This window comes from Rhineura floridana, chromosome 6, assembly GCF_030035675.1.
Source record: "Rhineura floridana isolate rRhiFlo1 chromosome 6, rRhiFlo1.hap2, whole genome shotgun sequence".
Lineage (NCBI taxonomy): Eukaryota > Metazoa > Chordata > Lepidosauria > Squamata > Rhineuridae > Rhineura > Rhineura floridana.
In genome coordinates, this window is record NC_084485.1 from 3121136 (window position 1) to 3137892 (window position 16757).

A 16757-nucleotide genomic window follows, 5' to 3' on the forward strand; every position below is an offset into this window, starting at 1 on the left:
AAGCACGGGCATTTTTCTCAACATGGCAACTTTCCTGTTTTTCACACAGCTGGCTCCATGGAGGAGGCAAAACCGGCACAGGCAGACCCCAATGCGACAGGCAACACCAGGCCTTTGGAAGGGCTGCCGCTTCCATCTAACGCCTTGCTTTACTTTTGCTTATTCCTCGAGGCCTGCCCTCATCTGCCCGTTACCTTTCCCGGGTACTGCCTTTGCTCTGGCCGTTCTGGGAGAGCAAACGACCGACGTCCTTTTCTGGGGGCCTTCCTGCCCCTTCCCAGCTTTCTCTGACATGGACAAGCTGCCCCCCAAGGAGCCCAGCTGCCGGTGGCCTTTCAAGAAAGAGAATTTACTGCTGGCAGCAGGACAGTCTGCGGGAGGCTTCAGAGGTTTAAAGTGTCCTGGCTTGGAAGAGCCCTCCTCCGCTTTCCTGTCCTTGTATGGATGTTCAGAGAGGACTCTGGGAGCCGCCTGGTCTGGCCCCTCAGGAGGCAGAACATCTGTGCTTTCAGAGGGGGAGGACTGTTTGGATGCATCTATCTCCTCCATAATGGCTGCCATCAATCCTGAGCTGAAGCTGACAGGATTCTTGAGGGCAGCTACGTATGACTCGCGGTACCTGCATCTCAGCTCGTGGACCTTGGGGTCTTTGTTCAGCCTCCTCTTTAGGCAAGGTGTGCAGGGGCCTTCCTCTGGGTTTTGCCCCTTCCCACAACTCCAGACGCCCACTGTTGCCTCATTATCTCCCTCCACCCAAAGTAACCCTTTCCGAGCCTCGGGTGGTGGTGCCTCCCTTTGAGGCTGTTGTTCAGTGGCCGACGCAGCTGCCTTGGCAGGAGAAGATTCATCCAGTTTCCCTTCTCCAGAAAATCCCAGCAGATTCACATATTCCCCTTCCAGGTTCTCGCTGATGATGTCGCACAGACTTGGCACCACGAACAGTGTGGATTTCTTCCAGGATCCTTGCTCTACCTTGATGAGGCCAGGAAACTTGCCTTGAGTGGGCCGCAAGCTCCTGTCAGTTCTGCTGTGCTCATCGCCAGCCACGTTGCCGTCTTCCTGGTGCTGAGAATTCCCCCTCCAGTGTGTCTCTGGGCAGTCTGACGCCTCTTGCTCCACCGAGCCTTCTGTTTTGGGTATATTGACAAATTCCGGAGTGGCTATTTTGTTCCATGGTACAGGGACGATGCCATTCCCAGTGGCCACCAGGCAAGTGTGCAGCGTTGGCCGGTCAAAGCCTTGGTTGATCTCCTCCAGCCACTCTTTGGTAAAGAGCAAGGAGCAGGAGGATTCTGGGACGGGGATCTTCTCCACTGTGGTGAGATCCCTGGAGAGACACTTCACCACCAGACAGGCCGACTGTTCCCCACAGGGCTCTGCCTGGAGGTAGAAGTCGCCTGGGCGCAGCAGGAGGGGGTTGAGCGGGCCGAGGTGGACGACCACTTTCTCGTGGAGACATAGCGGCCAGCCTTCGTGGAGGAAAACGCAACTGATGTAAGGAGCCTATTAGTGGGCATAAAGAGACAAACAGGGAAAGATACAATGTGCAGGCAGCAGTAGAACCACCTCCCATCTGTCACCACTTGCTACCCTTCCAAAACCGATGGGAAATGCCTTAGGATAACTTTTGGAAGAGGAAAGAGCAATCTGCCCCAGTTAGGAATTTGTCTCAGAAAATCAAGCTTTTCTCCCTCCCTTCCAAACAGTCAGAAAATAGTTCTCTGTTCCCAAGCCCTGCGTTCAGTTCTGAATGTGCAAACCTCATTGTGCCCCCAGTGATGTCACTTGGGGCATGGTACGGTTGTTTTTATCACTCCCCCCCACCCGGTGATCCCCAAACCTTCCATGGATCCCTCAACTGTGCCTCACAATGACCATCTTCTCCTTCCTTAACTGGCGTGACCGTGGCAAGGTCTCTCTCGGTGGCTGCTCTCTCCATCTCTCCATCTGGTACCTTGAATGCCTGCAACAGCAACATCCAGAATGCAAGGGACCCTGGGAAATGTAATTATCTAGGCTGCCTGGATCCACGTTAAGAGAAAGACAGGTACAAGAACAAATGGCCCCAAGGCAGCAGAGCTATAGAGAGTTGCTCTGAAATATTTTTTCCTAGATGTCTGATAGCTGTGGCATATATTTTTTTTTGGCTTAAAAAAAGTGAAGGCTTGCTTCACTGTTACAGCTGAAAAGGGTTTCTTTTTGAGTTTTTAAGAGTAAGAATGATCTATTCCCTGGAATTCCCTCTCTGCATCTCTGCATGAGACTTGGGACTGCATATGCGTCCTGGTGATTGGGAAGAAGCCAGCCCAGAGCCTGCTATGCCCAGGCAAACATGTAGCTGGAAGCCATCTTTGATGAGTGATAATTCTATTGAGTCTCTGCCTTAAGAATGAGCGAATGATCCAGTCTACAATTAATGCAAACCAGAGCCAGGAATCAGGGAGAGATGCACCAGACAGACTCCTTGGGGGTGGGCCCTTTGGACTCAGCAGGTGACCTTTGAATTATTTAAGTGATGTATTTCTTATCATGATTCTATCTAGTGTATCCTGTACAGTGTACTCTGTTTGGGAATTACATTCAGTAATAAATAAGTCAATAAATAAGTTCAACCTAAATTTTGCAACAAGAAAAGTTAGATTCCATAGCCAGGAAATTTTTTTGTAAATTTGACTATTTTGGGCAATTTATTTTACTTTTTATTACTTTGAGCCAGAGCTTGGAAGTAATTAGGAAAAACTAATTACTTGTGATTTATTACTTTTTTTAGAAATGAGTGGGTAATTTCTTTACATTTTGATTGTAATAGGAGTAATTTTGTTACTTTTGAGGTATAATTGTAACGTTTCCAGCATTACATTTGGGCATTACTTGGGGGGGGGGAAGCAGGGGAAGTCTTCTGCTCCTCTGATTCGTAGATGAAAATCATGTGCCTCAAACTGGGCTTCTGTGCAGCATCGCTCTTCCCTTGTGCTCTGTGGATGGATAGGAGGTGACGAGGGAAGAGGTGGAGAATGAGACGGGTGGAGTGGGGAGAAAAAAATGTTAAAATGGATGGTGGTGGAGAAGAATGGAGGGAGAAAGGAACCAGTGGGCAAGAACATGAATAAAGGAGGAGAAGGAGGCAGCAGTGGAATGAAGATAAAGAGCTGTGGAGGGTAGAGACGATGACGATGACGTGTGTGTGTGCATATATGTGTGTGTATGTTGATACTGTGTTTGCACTTGGCGCATGAAGTGGCCTCCACCACCCTCCCTGGCTACTTTGCTGCATTTTCAGGGACTTTACTTTTTTGCACCCCAGGAGAAAAGGTTGGCTTGAGTAGGTGTGTCTTAGTTGGTGGCAGGGCAGTGTAAGAAACGACGCTTGCTGGCTGCACGCATGTGTGTGTGGGAGTTGCATTTGGTTTGATGTGCAAAGATCTGAGCTGTGGCCTCTGCCTCCCTCCCCACCTCCCTTACCAGCAGAGAGACCACCATTGCTATCTTATGGATAAAAATAATTACTCTACTACCTCTGTATGTGTGTGTTTATTTTTAATGTTGTTTTGGGCTACTTAGATGTCCAGCAGCCAAGGCCAGCACCTTGTAGGCATTTTTTTTAAAAAGTAACTGAAATGTAATTGTAGTGATTACTTTTGAGTAACAGTAATCAATTCCTTTCAGAACAATTATAATTCATTCCTTTTGGGGGGCATGTCACCATAATTGTAATTTATTCCCTTTTACAAGCAATCTTTCAAGCACTGCCCTGTCTGAGGTGTAAGGACTCTAGACAGCACTTGAACCCTAACCCTCTCTTCAGCTCCTCTCTTCCACCAGGTATTTGCATGCATTTTCAGGGAAGTTTTGAGTGCTGCAGATTCTCGTGTCTAAACTTCATGCATGCTACAAAATAACTACTGAACATGAGCAGAACACACAGCCGTTCATGAATAAATATTGATTGGACATGTGGGCACAGTCTTAGTAACGCAAGTTCAAACAGAACCGGAATGAGAAGGAGCAGATCATTCTGAAATGCAACTTCCTTTTCTTTTCATAGGCCTGTTTGAGAGAAGATGAAGGTGGGTGGATTGGGCCCTCTCTGTGGGTTGTAACCAGCGTAAGGCTAAGTAACAGCCCAGTCAGCGCAAGGATTTCCCTTTGTGCAACTAAACTTCCCCCCCCTCTCCTCCCCACCCCCACATCCCTACATCTACTCTAAGGGTTGACCCAACCCTCCAGAGCAGATTTGATGAGGTTGCAGGTGACGGTACACAGGACAGGAAGGGAGAGGAAATGAAAGTTTATTTATTTATATAATTTATTTATTAAATATATATCTTGCCCTTCCTCCCAAAGGGAAAGTTCTGTTGTGCAAGCAGAGATCCTTGGGCTGGCATGGGAGGGACACATCAGTTGGACACTGCCCCGTGCCACCTCTAATGCAACCCTCTTCAATGTGATGCCCTCCATATGTTTTGGACTACAGCTCCAATGGCTGCTTGGGCTGCTGGGAGTTGTAGTCCAAAACATCTGGAGGGCACCAGGTCAGGGAATGCTGCTCTAAAGGCCTCATACCCAAAGCAGAACACCCAAAGCCTGGGAAGTTCACATCATGTCTTCGGAAGAGTCCAGCCCTTCTCTTGTACTTACACAAGCTGCCTGCCTCACGTGCTCCAGAAGACGCTTGGAAGGGATGAGGAAGTCAAGGAGGCAGCAGAGTCCATCTCCATGGTATTTGGCCTCCAGGACCCGGAAAAGCTGGCTGAGGACTGTTGGGGCTGTGATGTCGAATGGAGGGTAGAGGCCTGAGAGTGTGTTCTGCACAGCAACATCCAGAGATTGGGGGTCCTTTGCGGGTGGGGGAAGAGTAAGCAGTTAGAACAACCCATGCTGTTGATGGCTGGGAACAGAAACACTCTGGGATACAGCATTGCATCCGAACGCTTCACAATTAGTTGCATACACGGACATAAAGGGACCTATGCAAGTGCCTTCTTCTGAGTCAGGAAAAACTTCCTAACTGTTAGAGCCATACGACAATGAAACCAATGTCCTAGAGAGGTAGTGGGCTCTCCGACACTGGAGGCCTTCAAGAGGCAGCTGGACAGCCATCTGTCGGGAATGCTTTGATTTGGATTCCTGCATTGAGCAGGGGGCTGGACTGGATGGCCTTAGAGGCCCCTTCCAACTCTACTATTCTAAGATTCTATGAGTCAAACCCCTGGGTCATCCAGCTCAGTACTGCCCACACTTCAGGATGGGCCGATGTGTCCATTTTGGTTGTCCCACTTTCTCATTTTCCCATATTTAAGCTTAGGTCTCCACATTCCCACATCAGTTTGTGGTTTGTTTGTTTTAAAAAAGTCAGCATGGAAATTCATCAGGATTTTAGTGTGAACTAATATACATTTTTGTATGCAATTTTGCCTAATACATAGCAATTGCCCCTAACAGAATGCAATTTTTTATTTTCATTAATATATGCATTTTATGCATGCTTTACCCTAGGTTCATCTTTAAATGTATGCAAAATGAATCAAAATTCTCTTCCATCCCTAGTCTTCGGCACTGACTGATTTCCCCAAGTCTTTTCAGGTCCTGCTATTCTAACATCTGTGCTCAGTAAAAAAACTGACCTAGTCTAACCACCGAGTGAATCAGGATGAATGCTGAACAGTGGAGGCTGGTAGCTCTGATGTCAGTGGGGCAATGAATCCACTCCAGGTTTTTGCCTGAATTTTTAAGGAAGTGCCCAGGGTGCATTTTGGACTAAAATCCAGAGTGGATTCATTCACTACCTCACTGACATCAGAGCCACCAGCCTCTACTGATGTTGAATTAAGCAGTCATCTGTAGGAGCCCAGTGACATTTGAAGAGAATGAGGTCCGAGAGAGGCTGTCTTCTGAGCACTTCGGATACGATTATGATCCTGCCATGCTAGTGGTGTAGGCTCCGTGGGTCTGAAGAGGAGCTTACCAAGGGGAGTTGCATAAATAGTAGAGGCTGCTGTTGCACAAGCAGCCTCTTCTGTTGCCCTGAGCTGTTTCCCCCTTTGGACATAAGGACCCCTCCTTCTGTCACCAATACTTGGAAGTAATGGAGTCTTTGGCAGGCTGGATGGAATTGCCATTCTACGTCTGAGAAGGGGATGGAATTTGAAGGGGGCTGTCTTTCTGTGCAAGGCCTTGGGGAAAGCCAGGGAGGGAGGGCTCCAGGGAGACCAAGACCTTAAAGAGCAACTGGAGAACAACGGAAGAGGCCTAATATATTGGCAGTTCCACATGCAGAAGGTCCATCACCGAATTGCAGAGCAATTGCTTTGCATACAAAGGTCCTAAGCTGACGCCCAGATAGGGCTACGAGTGACTCCTAAAACGTGAATAGCCACCGCCAGTCAGTGTAGACAACACTGAGCAAGATGGACCAATGGTCTGACTCAGGAATGGATGGAGGAGGGATTTGTTTGGTCTGCTTTGCGCAGCAGACGCAAGCCTGAAGCGACGTTGCCAAGTGTGCTTGTGGGTCAGAATGCAGCTCCCAGTCAGATTACGCACTTCCGGATTCTGCAATGCAATTTTGGTGGACAAAAAGTGCACACACAAAAACACATTGTTGATGTTAAAAAGAAAAAGCACACAAAGTGCATTATTTTGCTGGTGAATGTATTGAAAAGCATTGAGAAGTGTGTTTTTTATGTAAAAAATTGTGTACCTAAAAACTGTACACGAATTGCATACAATTGGATGAAATGTGATGCAGTAGAGTGCAGTAGGATGGAACGGACCTCTGACTGGAACGGCACAGAATTTATTTATTTATTACATTTGTATACCGCCCCAAAGCCAAAGCTCTCTGGGCCGTTTACAACAAGGATCGGCTGCTTGGCCCTTCCCACACTTGCCATGGTGGTGGAATGCGGCTCCTTATGTTCCTATAGGATTGTTGCTGAGACCCCAACTATTGTCTTTGTCTACTGAGGAACCCCTTGCCCTGTATTCCTGCCATGGCAACCCAGAGCACCACAGAGAATTTCGGGATTTGTTCTAAGGGTGGCAAAGAAAACCTTGATTGAGAGTCACTCTTGTCCTGTGCAAATGTGTGCCCCAAAACATTCCTGGCTACTCCCTTGGATCTGTAAGTCATGGTAGTGGGGAACATCATCTCTTACTGCTGCTCCTTCTCACTGAAGGACCCCTAAGAAACCTCTGACAAAACATACCGTTTTCCAGAGTAGTTTGGAAAAACCCTGAATGTGCCAATGAATTACATTTCTGAAGCTTCAATGTTTTTAATATTTGGAAACAGGAAGCCCTATGAGGAGAGACTGAAAGAACTCGGCATGTTTAGCCTGGAGAAGAGAAGACTGAGGGGTGATAGGATAGCTCTCTTCAAGTACATGAAAGGTTATCACATAGAGGAGGGCCGGGATCTCTTCTCAATCATCCCAGAGTGCAGGACATGGAATAATGGGCTCAAGTTGCAGGAAGCCAGATTTCAACAGGACATCAGGAAAAACTTGCCATACGACAATGGAAGCAATTACCTAGAGAGGTAGTGGGCTCTCCGACACTGGAGGCCTTCAAGAGGCAGCTGGACAGCCATCTGTCGGGAATGCTTTGATTTAGATTCCTGCATTGCGTAGGGGGTTGGACTCGATGGCCTTGTAGGCCCCTTCCAACTCTACTATTCTATGATTCTATGAAATGTTTTCTGGTAGCTTGCGACAGAATCTGAGAAGGGGCCTTCACATATTACCACGTGAACCCTGAAGACGAAACCCACTTCCATCTCCTGATTCAAAAATGGCTGCTTGAACTGGCGCCCTCATCTCATTTGATGCCGGTAGAACTCATTTTGTAGCAGGTTTTTAACTCCTCTATAGGCTCTCTGGGCACCAGCAAACCAGAGAGCTTCATCTCTGACCTTGTCAACTTTGTGCAGTAGGCCACTGTCTGCATTTTGCTCTCCTTGATATGGGCGGATAGGGATGGGATGCCAGAGGCCTCCACAAAGAGAGGGCCCAATGTCCTATTCAGCAGGAGTGAACACAGCAGCTGCCCTAAAGTGCTTCTCTTGCGGTCACCAACTTCACCCAGCAAAGGGACAATAGTGCTGGTCAGTAAATATTCCGTCCTTGCTGGCTTCCTACTGGGGCCACTCTGACAAGAGGATGCTGGACTGGGACTCGATGGGCCCTTGGCGTGATCCAGCAGGGCTCTTCCTCTGTTGTCATGCCCTGATGGCCTTTAGTCTCTGGCCCTGGTGCTCTCACAGCAGCACTGAAAACTATTTTAAAACCGCAGTTTGCACACACACATCCCACTATCATCTCTGGTCAAACAGGTTAGCAGGGTTTTGTAGCGCTTCATAAACCTGCAACACAATTTGACCAGAGACACAATAGCGGGGGGGGGGAATAACTATACATACCTCAGACAACAATTGCTCTAATTATACACTTCCCAAGTTCTGAAAAGCGATCATCTGCCTTTAGCATGAGAGAATAACTTCTGGATCTCAACCTCTGGCAATCCTCTGTGTTAAGATGAAAACATCTGACTAGGAGATTGCTCTGGCTTTTGTGTTTGTACAGAGGGCTCTTGGCGGTGCCTCTAACACCCGTCCAACATAAGCAAATCAAACGATACTCTGCCTTAGACCCCTGGCCTGGGAGACCTGGCAGCCACTCTCACCAAGAGCAACCCTCTTCTTTCTCTCTTACGCCCACCCTGGCCTCCTGGTGCTGCTCTCTGGTCAACATGAAAGATGTTCACTGAGCGTCATTCCTCCAGCCCACGCTCTTAAGGGACCACCCCAATTATTCTGCAGACCAGATCTCTTCCCAGACTCAGCATTTCTGGCATTTAGCCAGAGGAGGAGGAGGAGAATAAAATCTGTGCTTCTCACAAAAACCACACCAGTGCTAGGCAGCCCTGGAAATTTTATCACCAGCCCCTCGTGATATTCTCTTGTGCTTTATGCCAAAGTTCTGGCTTCAGGAATCATGCGGCACTGCAGAGATGAATTTAAATTGAAAGGAACTTACACCTCCTCCTTGGCTCTTTCTGTTTACGGAAAAGTTCTGGGAAGTGTTCACCCAGACTAAGGATTGCTCAACGTGGGTGAAAAATATTATTGTTCCTGGATATCGTTAGCTGATCTTTTGGAATGCTTTCTGCTCATTTAAACTTTCAATATGTTTCAGGGAACTATAATAGCTGAACTGGTATGTTATATTGTAACATGATTATGGCTGTTGTACTTAAATTGTCTGTCATGTGAACTGCTTTGAACACAATGCATTTTATGGAAAATGCAGTATGCAAATAAACTGATATATTTAAGAAGGTGATGGGGGATGACAGAGGGAAGGAAACAGTTTTCTGCTTTTCTGCTTTGAGCCTGTCTCAGTGTTTAGCTACTTGACTAGTGGCCACAAATAAAGTGTTTCGTTATTTTGTTACATTAAAAGAACAGTGAAAATCTGACAGTGCAACTGCGTCCCACTGAATTCAGTGGCTACATTTGTACTAATTCAAGCAAATCCACATTGCTCCAAAAGTAAGAGCTTAGTGTTTGAAGCAAACCCTGACAAGACCGAGGTGCTGCTCGTAGGTGACAAGGGAAGGTTAGGAGATGTAGACCTGGTGCTGAATGGGGTGAAATTGCCCCTGAAAGACCAGGTCCGTAGCCTCGGGGTCATTCTTGACTCCCAGCTGTCCATGGAGGCTCAGGTTTTGGCAGTGAGCCGGGCAGTTTGGTATCAATTACATCTAATACAGAGGATGTGACCCTACCTTCCTGTCCATCTTCTCCCACGAGTGGTACATGCCCTGGTCTCCTCTCGCTTAGACTACTGTAATGCGCTCTACGTTGGGTTACCCTTGAAAACAGTCCGGAAATTACAGCTGGTACAGAATGCGGCGGCACGGTTGATTAAGAACAGCCGCCGCCGTGATCATATCACTCCGGTGTTAGAAGATCTACACTGGTTACCAGTGGTTTACTGGGCCCAATTCAAGGTGTTGGTACTAACCTTTAAAGCCCTATACGGTTTTGGCCCAGTTTATCTAAAGGAGCGCCTCCAACATCACCAAATATGCCGCCTAACGAGATCGGCCACTCAAGACCTTCTCTCGGTCCCCCCAGTAAAAACAGCTAGGCTGGTGCGGACCAGAGAGAGGGCTTTCTCGATTGTGGCCCCCACCCTCTGGAATTCTTTGCCCTATGATCTCCGCCATGCCCCCTCTCTGCCAAGCTTTCGTCGAGCCTTGAAGACCTGGCTATTCAGGCAGGCCTACAAGATCCCGGGAGTAGATTAATTCTATCTTGCTACAGCTGTGGAAGCTTTTAGATTAATTTTAGATTGAAGTTTTGGTTTCTATGTTGTATTTTATTGCTGTATGTAATTTTAAATTGTACATCGCCTAGAGTGGCCGCTGACCCGGCCAGATAGGCGACCCAGAAATAAAATTTTATTATTATTATTATAAATGTAAATCCCACACATTTCATGAAATGCAAATTCAGCTCACTCCTCAAAGTCCAGCACAAGCAACTCTGGACCCTGTACATCCCAAAAGAGCTTTGGCTTAAGAGGAGGACCTTGCTTCTTCACAATCTCAGGGGTCTTCTCTGAAAGCGCCTCCCTTTCCCACGAAAACCCCAATAGACAGAAAGGTCTGGTGCGCCGCGGTGGGAGGTGGATTGAGGAGGGGAGCTCTGCTGCAAATCCCACCCAGTCATTCAAAAAGATAACTTTCAGGGCATTTTATTGGTTTGCAAGGATCGTTGTTATTTGATCAAGACTCCTATTTTCCCCAATGCTATTTTGAGGCTTTTGATTTCTTGCTGTAGCAGAAAATCCTCTGGGCTCAGCAAGCCTACTATAATCTTCCGGCTTCTTCCCCAAATCCTCCTGCAGAACCACTGAAATCTATTAGGAGACTGTTTTCTGGGGTGCATAGAAGGCACCAGCAAGTGACAAACTTGGGCAGCTGCCCAGGATTCATGAAGGTCAGAAGAACATAAGAAGAGCCACCTGTTGGATCAGGCCAAAGGGCCGTCTAGTCGCATCCTGTCCTCACAATGGCCAACCAGATGCCCACAATGAGAAGCCCGCAAGCAGAGCAGGAGTGCAACAGCAATCTCTCCCCACTTGTGATTCTCAGCAACTGGTATTCAGAGACACAACACCTCCAACAGTGGAGGTTGAATATAGCCATGGTGGCTTGTAGCCATTGATAGCCTTACCCTCCATGGATTTTTCTAACCCTCTTATAATGTCACAAGGACCCACTAAGCTGACCTGGAGGAGTGTAAATCATATACTCCTCTCTCTTTCTCTGTCTCTGCATGTGTGTGTGTGTGCATGTGATAAGGGCGGGTGTGCAGCGATGATCCTGGAGTGTAGGACAGCAACTGGTACTCAGAGACAAACTGCCTCCAGCAGTGGAGGTAGAGCATTGCCATTCTGGCTGGCCACCAAGGAGAACTGGACCTCCCATGAGGGTGGGCATCCTCGCCATCGGGTGAGTGGGACTGGGTGGAATGCACCCTGCTGTACAAAAGCCAGGATCCCCTCTGCTGCTTCTCCCACTTTTGCCTCTGCCGCCTCTTGGCACGTGGCCCCCAAGAAGGCTGGTTGTGAGGGAATGCGGCCCTTGGGCGGAAGAGGCTTCCTTGGACCTGCTCTACTGTGAGAATCAAGCCCTTCGTTCTCATCTCCTGTTGCAGTTTCAGACACACAGTGGCCTATACAGAGGCATGCCATTTGTGGCATGACCGTGTCTCTTTTTACCAGCCTTTTTTCCAACCCTAGACATATTGCTTCGCCCATGGTGCCACCTCCCTCTTTCTCTCTGAAATCCCTGGGCAAAATCCTTTTCCCTCCCACTCTTCTACCAAAGAGGGAGAATCTTCTGATCTGAGGCAGTTGGCAAGGCTGCCCGAGGGATCCCAGCTGCAAAGAACAGCCAAAGCTTTTAGGCTGTCACTCAGAGGCAGCCTTGGGGGCACCGTTGCTCCAACTGAGCTCTCAGGGCAAAGGAAGAGGGGTGGTGGGTGGGCTTGCCAGAAAGAGGTGGGGAGCAGATCTATTAGTTCACGTCCTTCCTGGATCAGATCACTTCTATCTGCAATGAGGCAGAGCCAGGCGGTTTTTCTAACCACAGCAGCTTTCCAGTCCCACACTCTCCCTTTCCAAACAGCTGCGAATGATCTCTGCAACCCTTGGTTGCTCTCTCAGTGCCAAACCTTTGTTCCCTCTGCTGGAGACGAGGAGGGCTCTTCGTGAGAAAGGGGATCCTCCTCCCAAGCAGAGAAAGAAGGAGGAGGAGATCTGCTTGCAAGCTGAGAAGTGGGAGCCCCAGTAGGCAAGCAGGCAAACTACAGCTCTGTCAGCCTTCTACATGAGGAAGGAGACCTTACAGAGTCACAACTGGCCCAAAAACCCTGGGTGGCTCTGGAGCTCTGCAACATGCAAAGAGGGAACAGTCCACAAGGCTGCAGCAGCACTGACCTACCCAAAGTGGGACTGGAGCACAACTGGACAAGGGAGGTCAGATGCCTGTTTTTGAGATTCACCAGGTTCTTTGCTAGGAGAAAATCCCCCAAAAGTTCACATATCATGCGTGTAAGCCAATGGAAGCATATGCATCTCCATTGGTTTGTCCAGTGCAAAATTAGTAGAGATTCTCAAAGGCATGACACACTTTCTCTTGCGTTGACTTAATTCCCAAATGGCTCAACCATTTGGCCAGGACAGGAAAGTCAACTGATGTCAAATGACTTTGGGAAAGATGTTTTTATTCCCTTAAAGCCCAGCTACAGCTACATCCTGCCTGATGAGGAATAGTGTTGGATCCAAAGGCAGGCTGTCAATGGTACCATCTCAGATCTCCTGTCCTTTTGAACCACCACGTTACTGAAATAGTTCAGAGGTGATACTGACTGACTGAACGCATCAGTACTTGTGCTAAACCATCAGACATCTCTGCTATGAATCCAAAGTGCTTTTTGAAAGATCTCATCACCTTTCTAGTCTCTTTAGTTCCCACAGAGGGTCCCAGCCTTGGGCTGCTACCTGTTAACTAGGGATGGAAATATTTGTCAATTTCTGTTTCCTCAGTTTCCCATTTTTCCAATTCCATTCAGTTCTCCGCATTTCTGCAGCAATTTCTTTTTTTAAAAAAAGATCCTTGTGAAAAATTCTCCAGCATTTCAGTGCAAATTTCTTCTAATAAAACACATTTTTGTACGCAGTTTTGACTAATGTACACATTTATGCAAGCAGTTTCTTCTGCATTTTTGTCTGTTATTTTCACTAAGACATTCATTTTAATGAATACTTTCCCCTAACGTATGCCTGTTTTGTAAACATGGCTTGGTTGGAGAACTGCATTGAAAAATTGAAATAAGTGTGAATTTCGAAAGGTGGCTGTGGTTTCGTTCTCATGTTGTTTCGGAAAGTGCGGATTTGTTAGATTTGGTTTTAAATGTGAATTGAAACAAATTCCTCCTTTAGCCATACCTGCAACTAAAACACCTAACCGCTGCTGGAAAACCGATTAAATGCCTTCAACAAAAATCACACCACCTCTGGCTCTCCTATCTTTGTAAGGAGCACATGGCTGCTTAGACACTTGAACCTTTTTTAGAGCGTTCTCATTCAGCAGGACAGACGCCTGCAGCACCGAAAAGTGTCGCGCAACAGCAAGAGAAAATGGACCTTCTAACTATTACGAACTCTTGAGTCCTTCAAGGCCAGGCTTCACCTTACACTAAGACCAGCAGTTTGCCATAAATGATTGCCGTGTTCCTCCCTTTTCCACAGACAGGAGGGAGGGGTTGGGTCAGAGCAGAAACTCTCCCTCCTCCTTCCCAGGTGCCCTGTCCCGGGCTGACCCCCTCGTGAAATCCAGGCAGCCAACAGAGAGCAGAAAGAGGACAAGCTTACAGTCTGGCAGAGCGAAGGGGAAAGCAGGTATACACAAAGCCGTGCTGAATGATTACCATGATTCCCTTGGATGTGACGCTGGAGAGGGCAGAGAAGCCGGGGGGGGCACAGAGCCTCGCTGCCCCCCTCTGCTGCCTCTTGCCTTGGCGATCAGTTGTTGGCAGCCTCTCTGGCCTTCCTGTTTCTGGCTGCCCCGGCCTGCTCCTTCCCGGCCATCTGGGCTGGTCTTCTGCGACGGCTCCACAGCCTCATCCAGGTGTGCTTCACGCCCCGAGGAGATGGGGGAGGGCCTCAGGCCAGCCTGCACACCGTCATCCCCACCAGCAACCCAGCCTGAGTCAAGCCCCACGGCTTCCCTCTCTCCAAACTTTTCCCATTCTCCGTGCCTTGCAGGGAAAAAAGAGCCAGCTCTCTGGCTGCGGAGGAGGAGGGATTGGGGAGTGGAAAGTGGGTGGGGGGAGAGGCTGTCTGGTCTTAAAAACACCGTCTCTCTCTCTCTCTCTCTCTTTCCCCCCCTTATGCTGCAAAGGCTCTCTGAGCAGTGCCAGACCAAGGGAACAGCAGCCCTCTTTGTGCTGAGGCACTGGCCCTGCCCCATGGCCAGACAGCCCAGGAACTAGTTCAGCGTGCATAGGAGGGGGCCGGCCGCATGATCCAGCTGTGATGTCACAAGGGCATTTCGCACCTGGGCTCAAGCACCAGGCCAGCCCTGCAAAACTATCACCCTTCCAGTCCTGTTTTTCCAGCCGTTCCTTTGCACAGGCAAACACACCAGCTTCCTTGCCACAGAGTCTTTCTTTTGGACCCTTGAAAGGGGCTTGCCAGCCGCAGACGCCATTCAGTGGAGCAGCTCTGCTTAATGGGGAGGGGGCTCGTTTGCTTTATAAGCTGACGGCATCCCCTTTCCCAGCTCTTAGGCAACTGTGATTCAGGAGAATTTAGGGGGCAAAGGAAGCTGGCTGAGAAAGAAAGTACAAAGGAGAAAGACCTCTGCAACTTTTTCTTCCTTCCCTCAGTGTTGGCTTGATATTCAGACAGACATTCCCTTTGATGTCTAAAGGTCTTCCTGAGCCTCTTAGGTAAGATTTGGGCCATGTCTAAAGGCTACGAACGCCTGACTACTTCCAGTACATTCCTGTCCATGTTGGTTTACATTTGCAATGCCAGGAGACAGGAGGGAAAGCCCAGAGCTTGGAAGATTACTTTTAAAAAGTAATAAATTACAGTTACAATTACACGGCCCCAAAAGTAGTAATTACCGTTATGATCATAATTGCTCTGAAAGTAACTGATTATTTTGCTTTTTCTCAAAATTATATTTCAGTTACTTTTTTTAAAAAAAATCTACAAGGTGCTGGCCTTGGCTGCTACACATCTAAGTAGCCTAAAACAACATTAAAAATAAACAAACACATACAGAGGAAGTAGAATAATTATTTTTATTCATAAGATAGCAAAGGTGGTCTGTCTGCTGGTAAGGGAGGCGGGGAGGGAGGCTGAGGCCACTACTCAGATCTTTGCTCGTCAAACCAAGTGCAACCCCCCCCCCTCAGCCAGCCAACATAATCTCTCTCACTTACCCACCTCCCAGACCCTGCCCTGCCACCAACCAAGGGACACTCACTCAAGCAAACATTTTCCCCTGAGATGCAAAAAAGTTAAAATACTGCAAATGCAGCACAGTAGCCAGAGAGGGTGGTGGAGGCCACTTTGTGTGCCAAGTGCAAACACAGTATTCACACACACACACACACACACACACAAGGCCGGCTCCAGGCATGACGGGGCCCTTGGGCATGCCTCCTCTCCCCTTCCATGATCCGCGGAAACAGCCACGGAAGGAATCGCAGGACAGGAGCTTCTGAGCCGCCCGCTGTCCCGTCCCATCCCCCCTGCTTCACCTACCTTTCTGCCTTTCTTGTGGCTGCGCGCACTGTGCGCGCAGGTTTGCCATCAATCAAGATGGTGGCTGAGGTTTCCCTAAGGGGCTGAAGCCTCTGCCGCCATCTTGGTTGATGGCAGCAATGTAGGCATGTAGCACGCGTGTGTGCCATCAACCAAGATGGCGGCAGAGGCTTCAGCTCCTTAGGGAAACCTCGGCCACCATCTTGATTGATGGCAAACTGCAAAAAACAGCGGAGAAAAAGGTAAGTGAAGTGGGGGGATGGCGGGCGGTTCGGAAGCTCTTGTCACACGATCTGTGGATTGCGCAAGGAGAGCAGAGGGCCCTCTGTAGCTCCAGGGGCCCTAGGGCCAGTGCCTCTCCTGGCCGCCCTTTAGAACCGGGTCTGCAAACATACACACACATACGTTGTCATCTTTCACCTCCACAGTTCTTTATCTCCATTCTGCTGCTGCCTTCTTCTCTTTTATCCATGTTCTTGCCCTCCGGCTCCTTTCTCCCTGCACTCCATTCTTCTCCACCACCGTCCATTTTTAAAAACAATTGTTTTCTCCACTCCACCCCGTCTCACTCTCCACCTCCTCCCTCATTGCCTCCTACCCACCCTCAGAGCATGAAAACTGGAAAACTGGTAGAAAGTATTATTAAAGCTAGATTAACTAAGCACATAGAAGAACAAGCCTTGCTGAAGCAGAGCCAGCATGGCTTCTGCAAGGGAAAGTCCAGTCTCAGTAACCTATTAGAATTCTTTGAGAGTGTCCACAGGCATACAGATAGAGGTGATCCAGTGGACATAGTGTACTTAGACTTTCAAAAAGCATTTGACAAGGTACCTCATCAAAGATTTCTGAGGAAGCTTAGCAGTCATGGAATTAGAGGAGAGGTCCTCTTGTGGATAAGGGATTGGT

At 48.3% G+C, this 16757-nt stretch overlaps 1 protein-coding gene across 2 annotated transcripts in view; it reads right to left on the reverse strand.

Annotated features, from left to right (window-relative positions):
- The window catches only part of KIAA1755 (KIAA1755 ortholog), a 50874-nt gene extending 36374 nt beyond the window's left edge, over positions 1-14500 (reverse strand). For both annotated transcript variants that reach the window (XM_061630769.1, XM_061630768.1), the window contains exons 1-3: positions 14003-14500; positions 4639-4836; positions 195-1503 (exon numbers count right to left, since the gene is read on the reverse strand). In XM_061630769.1, coding sequence (XP_061486753.1) covers positions 195-1503; positions 4639-4836; positions 14003-14005 — 1510 coding nt within the window. In that variant the 5' untranslated portion in view covers positions 14006-14500. The remainder of the gene's footprint in view (positions 1-194; positions 1504-4638; positions 4837-14002) is intronic.
- Positions 14501-16757: the final 2257 nt, after the last annotated feature.